The 8,075-nt window shown below is 34.8% G+C and overlaps 1 protein-coding gene across 1 annotated transcript; it reads right to left on the bottom strand.

Moving 5' to 3' along the window:
- Positions 1-2,194: 2,194 nt before the first annotated feature.
- Positions 2,195-7,418, bottom strand: LOC130799298 (SNF2 domain-containing protein CLASSY 3-like). Its single transcript, XM_057662400.1, has 3 exons — positions 6,174-7,418; positions 4,433-4,603; positions 2,195-4,033 (listed from the first exon to the last, which is right to left on the bottom strand). The coding sequence occupies exons 1-3, from the start codon at positions 7,416-7,418 to the stop codon at positions 2,195-2,197; spliced, it is 3,255 nt and encodes a 1,084-aa protein (XP_057518383.1).
- Positions 7,419-8,075: the final 657 nt, after the last annotated feature.

Consider the following 8,075-nt stretch of genomic DNA (forward strand, 5'->3'; position numbering starts at 1 on the left):
CTATAGAGGCTAAGCTTCCTCTTCCGACGGATGTGTCCGTTTTCGGCTGGAGCTTCGACGGGTAAGGTCACACTTGCTGGGTACTGCCGCGTTTCTGAAGAACTGGAGCCTTGTCGTTGGGAAATTCTTCCCTCTAATGAATCTACTGCTCCTCAATTTCAGGTGTGGTTTGATAGTTTGAATTAGGTACTTAATGGAATAATTAATTGTATTGTGGATAATTTCTAATGTTTGATGAAATTTTTATATAAATTAAAATATTGAAGATTTAAGCATTGTTCTATAACTTAATTGATTGCAAATTGCATTTTAATCATTGAAGATTTGAGGAAAATTCTGATCCTCCATTTCGAGGTTGCTGTTTTTTTGGAATTTCATTCAGCATGAGATTATTGATTGAAGGATTTGAATTTGGATGTTTATGCTCCATTTATAAATTTCTAGAGAACCTTTGTTAGTGGCTTTTAATGCTGTTTTTCAACACTGGTTGCATTAAGTTCTTCTCACTATGACTGCCAGAATTCAAAAGGGATTTTTTGAAGGAGAAAATTGATCATCCTACAAACTCAGAAGTAAATGATATCAATTAACTTGAAAAAGTAACTATTATTGATCATCCAAATTTGTTAAATGTACTATTTCTCCATGAAAAGTGTTAATTTAGGCTGAACTTTTTGTGAATACCAGCATATTAACGGCGAGACATGAGAGGTGCACACACTTCATAAGGTAAGGATATATATAACATCCCAAAACCATACGGCAATGGGAAGAAGGTCTCTATAACTTATAAAGTGTGAATACTATCTTTAATTTATCTTGTCGACGTGGGATAAACCATCCCAACAACAAGAACTCTATCTTGATTTCAATGACAGATGGGCTTACAGATTTTTTGATTGACAATGGTGAAGCAAAGCTTTTTGGTTGCCAGAATCTGACCACACGCCTCACCCACATATCATAAATGAATTGACATGAGCAAGTTTTCACATAATTTTATAAAAGACATCCCTAATCAACAAAAAAACTTTCACTTCTGACCAGTGACCATAATTAACAAGCAAAATATTGTCAAGTTTAAAATAGGGGGATGTGATCTACTGCATTAGCTAGAATGTCTGCCTCTTCTTGAGTGGCTGCTTAAGCTTACACCCTAACGACACCCTCTGTACCCAATGGCCAGATAACCCTTCGGCCATGACAACACTTTAAATTCAAATCAACTTCAGATATTGTAGATTTACCTGTTTCAATGTGATGCCAACAGGATATACCACTGTGGCCTCAACATTTGCAGTTACAAGAGCTGTTCTCTCAACAACCTTCAGCTGGAACCCGAATAGAGGTGTTGACGATAAAAGGTGTGTTTAGACTGTCTAACTACCACCTTCATACAAAACTAGCATTGTCACAATGAGAAGGCTAAAATCTCATAAGGTTGTAACAGAGGATAAATTTGCTTCAATACAATTTGAAAAATTAAAGCCTTCATTTTGAGGCAGAAAAAGGTTGGCTATCCTATGATGCTAGTAGTGAGACAATATCAACATAAAGTGATACTCCTATGTAGTAGCACTATGACTAATAGCTAATGTATATTTGTGCTTCATTTACTAATTTTCTAGAGAAACTAATTTAGTGGCTTAGTGCTGTTCTTCCACTCTTCACTTATATTTTCAAGGATTTAGTTTAACCAAGTGGGACTACTTGTGATCAGTAGACACCGTAGTCCTAAATATCGCCCACATCATCGCATTATTATCGTATTGTAATGGGTTTTGAGCTTACTGCAATTGAATATAGGCTAATACAATTGAATATATGAAACGACTCGGATTGGGTAGCAAATGTTACAATTACTGTGACCAAAATTACATTTTTACACTATGTAGACACTTATGACTAACTGCCACTGCTTAAGTTTGTTGAAGGGAAAAATACTAAAACATTTGCTGAAAGTCAGATGGTAAATAAGCCCTTGCTCAATGTTACAGCCAAAAATGTTGGGCCTTTGACAGCACTTTTTCCAAGCAGTCAAAGATCAAGGGAGTATCCACAACAAATTACTAGAAATAAAAGGCGAAACAGACAGGAGTAATTACCAATGAGAAATTAATCATCCAAAAACTCAGAATTTTTGGATATCAAAATTCACCAAAAAAAGAAACAACCAAAACAATGTACAATGCTGTTAAAAATTCAGAAGGCTAAAACTTTGGACCAAATCATCAGCTCTAGGTTGACTGATAATGTTTTCAAACATGTTCCTGGTTTTTTCATGATGGATCATGGCTTTCAGTATGCAATCTTCAGAAACTGCACTCTTTTTATGCATTGCTTCCCCATCTGGACTGCAAGAGAAGAATAACCGCTCTGATAAACGTGCCTTCATTGCCTTCCTCCGATACTTCTCTTCTTCTACAGTCCCCAAACTAATGAGATGATAAACAAACACATTCCTTTTTTGTCCGATTCTATAAGCACGGCTTATGGCCTGCCTTTCCACGGAGGGATTCCACACAACATCAAGCAAGACCACCCTTGAGGCACCCACTAGGTTTATCCCTTCACAACAAGCCTTGGTCGAGGCTAGAAGGACTCTAGCGTCGCTCATAGGGTCATTGAAAAGCTTGATAGAAGAATGCCTTTCCTTCATGTCTTGCTCTCCATCGATGTAAACAATTTCCCTCCCTCTAGTCCAATCAAAACAAAATTTAAGAAAATCTTCAATGAAGTTTAATGGGGGGAGATATTGTGCAAACACTAAAACTCGCTCTCCTTTGCATAGATTAATTAGCTCTACAAGAAATTGCAGCTTTACTCCTGCTCTTATGTCTGTTCTATGCTTTTCCAATAAATCCTTCCATTCTTGATCAACAGAAGAGTGCAATTTTTTCCCACAAAAGATCGACGGGTGAACAGAGGCAACAGATGTCAAGTAGTCATTTTCGATGAATTTGTATCTAGATCTTATTGCTGAGAAGAACAACTTTTGTAAATTGGACGGCCTTAGAAAGATTACAGAGTGAAACAATGGAAGAAGAGTTTCTTTAAGAATTGCACCACTGTAAACATGCACAAAATCTTTCATTCTTTTCTTCAGCTTTTCAATTCTTCTATCACTCAAATAAGAACAAGAGAATTCTGACGATAGATACCCAAAATCTTCTCGAACCAAGGAAATCGTGTTCTTGAATTCTTCAAGGTTATTTTGGAATGGTGTCCCTGATAAGATCACGCGCCTCTTTGTTGCAACCTGTGACAGAACATTCAATGATTTACTCTTGTCATTTCTCGGTGTGTGCCCTTCATCTAAAACTAAAATATCAGGCTTCTCAAGAAGAAGTTCCCTAATATTTTCATTTTGCTCTTTCTCCTTTCCATTATCACTAGCTAGTCTCTGGAACAGCCTATAGCTAATACCCAGAACACCTTTCCCTGTCGACCAACAACCAATCTTTGCCACCCTGACTAATTTCTCGTCTTTTAAATTCAACTTCTGCAGACCGCATTTGCGCATCAGATTATTTTCCTTTTCCGACAGTTCCTTATTGTTCACATTGAAAAAAGGAACGTCAACGTTCCATCGCGCAAACTCCTCTTCCCATGTTTGGAGCATGCTACAAGGGGCAATAATAACAGGCTTTGAATTAGGGTATTTCTTCATAAAGGACTGTAAAAAAACAATGGCTAGTCGGGTTTTTCCTGTTCCTGGAGCATGACATATGATGCACCCTCCTACACCTGGTTTTGTTAGTTCAGTAGCAAGCTCATCGATTCTTATCCCGCCACAAGTCGTTCTCCATATCAACTCAATTCCCTCTTTTTGATGAGGATACAATGTCTTTTTTGTCTCTGCAGGTACCAGATCCCAAACTGTTTCGAAAGTGTCATTCAAAGGACTATCATCATTGCTTTGATCATCATGTCTTTCAGGAAACATAAATTTATGAGACTCATATGTGGCACTGATATCATTCCAGGAGCCGTTGTTTCTGTTATCTTTTCGTGGACCGAATGGATTCTCGTTCTTCACATGCAAAACCAAAAGTATATGTCAAAAGAGGAAGTAGTCCCAGGTAAACATTGTAATGCTACAAAGATAGCATCAGATTTTAAAACAGAAGGAGACATATTATTAAGAAGCAAGCCGGAAACATAAAACAGAAGTTAACCAAGCTGCTGCAGCAAGCGAGTATCCAAGCTAATAAAGGGATTAAAATGAAGATTATGAGATCATTTTTGAAAGTACACTTATACGGGTTTGTGTGGGGGGTTTAATGGAATAATTGCAGGTCTTGTTTTAGAATGTTCAGATTTTGAATAGGAATTAAACTTTGGCATGTACATAATGTCTTTTCGTTATTGCAACACCTGTTCTAGATTCTCATATACAGAAAGTAAGAAGTGTAGTGATTTTGTAACTTACAAAATCAGGCATGACATGTCGAATCTCAAGCTTAACAAATGAGCAGATCTTACACTTCATTCCAATCTCCTCGTCAAGAATCCAGCAGTGCTTTCCTTTAAGGCAAAGGCTTTCATGCATCTTCGCGCTATTACAAGGAACGTCATGTTCATCTTCATCACCTCGGTCATTCTGTATGCAACACAAAACTCATTTACATGAGGGGTAAGGATTTACAAAGGACTTAAGATGACAATATAAATGGTTACTTACAACACAAAGACTATGATGTAGGAAGATCTAAGCTTAAATTGTTGATCAAAATGTTCCCTTTTGTACACTATATTGTATTTCTAGTTTGGTAAGAAGATCTAAGCATGAAGAGAAACTTTAAACATATCTTTATACATGCGTTCGTTTATTATATTATTTTTTTAATTACAAGGTAGACTGAGGGAAGGGGTTAGGTGAGAATCGAACGGACCTAGTAACTTTTTTGAAAAGTTATACTTGCTCTCTAACTGAGACAATACTTGATCCTCAAAGCTAGTGTTCAAGGGTAAACTTGTTAATCAAGTACCAAGATTATGACCAAAGGGTAAACACACTACTCATTGGTACTCACAAATCAAGATGAGAGTGAAAGATTAAAGACACATTGCTTTCAATGATTAACCACTTCCATTTAATCAATGACAATATACTAGATTTTCTGAATCTATTCAGGAGTAAAGTATGCAACTAACAATCAAGCCATCAGGTAGGGCATTGGAGACAAATCCCATGCAAGATGAAGACATACAGAATAGAAATTTCACATGAAATAGAGAGAAAGCACATCACCTTATAATAAATATAATAAATGTATATATAATACTGATTAACTAACACCATACTTAACAAGTATCCAGTTATGTAGAATTGCTTATCAACTCCTTCTAACAAATTAATAAGGTTCTATCATATCAAAATTACTCCCTCAAGAGAAACTAACTACTCCATAAAACTATGATCATACTTATCAATGACGCTAACCTAAGAAAAAATATATTTATTTGGGATTATTTCAAATTAACTCTAATGTAAATATTACGCAATTAAAGATATTTAGGAACTTAACTCATTGGAAGTTGATCCCACACAAACACACAAAAGAGTACTTCAAAATGAAAAATCAATTAGAAATTCAATGTGGTAACCCTGGATTTTCTGCTTTTTTACGTGGTAGACAATTTTTTTTTTAATCCACATGGTGAACTTGACTTCCCAATTTTTCCACGTGGTAGACTAAAGGAAAGTTTTTTTGTTAATTTTATGCTATTTTGTTCCAACTTAATGGTATTTTTTTCAAAAAAATATCGTGATCACCCTAATTGACTACATATTTCGAAATTCCCTCGAAATAAATATTTTATTTAACCAAAAATTTGACAATTTATTTACTATATAAAAAATTAAAAATTTAAAGTCACCACATGAATTTTAAAAACATTTATGAAAAAGCAAATAACTTAAAACGTCATCTAAAAATCTATTTAAAATGAAGAGTATTTTATTTAATTGTGTGAGCCCCACCTAACCTTGGTGTGTTGTGGGACCCACTAAAATGTTGCACCATTGTGCTTATATTTTTACTACTCACGAGTGACCATTACATCATACTCCTGCAGCTACAAATAAGCTTACTGATCAAAATTCACAGCTAAAAGTAATAGAATCAATTTTCAGGCATTGACTAACTAACAAATAGAAAAAACTTTACCACGATAGAAGCTTCTAAACCAATATTACAAAACAGATAGTCTTCATCCTGTTCCTCTTCCATCTCCATTTCCTTGAAGAGAAATTCTGCTTCTTCATTTATTTCCTGTTCTGCATTTTTCTGTTCTGATTTCTGTACACCATATCTAAAGTTCAATGGAATGAGTAGCTTACTAAAACAATCCAAAAGATCTTCTGACCCTTTATTATAATCCTCCAAAGTTGCATTAAGCAATGTATCTAGAACTTCACTTGTTATTTGCCTCTTTAGTCCTTGTTTCTTCTTAGATACCTCCTTTTCTTTGCTCTTCTTCAATGGAGGTCTGCCCCGTTTTCTCTTCTCCCCTTGATGACTCTTGGGCTTAAAATCATCATCATTATCATCATCATCAACATCATCATCACCATGATCATCATCAGAGGATGAAGATGTTGATGATGATTCTAGATCAATGTTAATGGGGTGACTAAAGGTTCCATCATTGGCTTTCTTCTTTGGGTTACTATACTTGCAACGAGACCTTGTTCTTTGTCCTATAAAGCTGTTCTGATAAGAATTGTTGTTAAGGTATACTGGAACATACATACCCTCAAACATTCTCCGTTTGAATTCAACTTCCTTTGATCTCCTCTCCTCCTCCTCCTCCTCATCATCATCTGCATCATGAACATCACAATCAACATTAGCATTGTCATTGCTATCATCATTCATAATTCTCTTCCCCTTAATTTCTTTATCCTCATCAGAAATAACCTCTCTCATTTTCCCATCATCACCACCATCAGCATCACCATCATCATCACTTTGTATAATTCTCTTACCCTTAACTTTCTCATCATCATCAGAAATACCCTTATTCATCTCTCCGTCATCATTATCATCATCATCAAGGTAAGCTACATTATCATCATCATGAGCTTTTTTACCCTTGTCTTCAAAACCCTCAAAATTTTCATTAAACCCATCATGGAACCTACCCAAATCAGCATTATTCTTATTACCCACAATTTTTGAGGGGGAATTCTTTTCAAGTTTACGAGCAGATATTCCGTTAACAAACTCAGTTTCATCAATCATTAAACACTCTTCTTCTTCCTCATCCTTACTCAAAGAAAACCCAGATATAGAAACATGTTTTTCATCTATTTTCACCTTAGAATCGCTTCTAGAATATTCCTTCCGAAATCTCTTCTCGTTTAAAGATTTTTGAAGCCTTGTTCTCCTCCCAATTGGCATATAATCCATACTTTAACCCACTACTTCAATAAAACAAAAACAAACAGGGAAAACAATGGAAACACACGATAAAGCAGCAATTTTTATATGTTAACAAAACTATCACATTATTTCTCAAGAATTAGTCACAAAATAAATAAATAAATAAATAAAAGTCACGCTAACGTTAGATTGGTGAGTTTAAGAGAAAGAAACAGAAAAGGGGTTTAAAGAACTGAAAAGTAGCCGTCAAGAAGGGGTGTTTGTTATGTTGGATTGGGAATTTGGGGATTATAAAGTAGGATTGATATTGAAAACTGATTATTAGAAATTATAAAAATATGGAGTATAATTTAAATTCTTATTTGCTATATGTGAGAATAAGGTTGAGAAAAAGTTATAAAATTTATTATTTTTTCCTTTTTAAATAAAATAAAATATGTAGATTTATTAATAAATACGGGTAAATGAGTCTTTTTACATCTATTTCAATTTTCACCCGCCTATTATCAACTCTTTTGTACTCCATTTTATTCACTATATGTGTTTCATTTGACTTTTCACCAATTTTTTAGGTTGTCAAATGAGATCACATGTGTAAGAGAGAAAGTTAATCATGGTAAAAAAATTTAAAATAAAAATGAAACATTTAAAATAACTTAATTAAATATAAAGATAGGACACATG

Source organism: Amaranthus tricolor, chromosome 14, assembly GCF_026212465.1.
Source record: "Amaranthus tricolor cultivar Red isolate AtriRed21 chromosome 14, ASM2621246v1, whole genome shotgun sequence".
NCBI classification, from domain to species: Eukaryota; Viridiplantae; Streptophyta; class Magnoliopsida; order Caryophyllales; family Amaranthaceae; genus Amaranthus; species Amaranthus tricolor.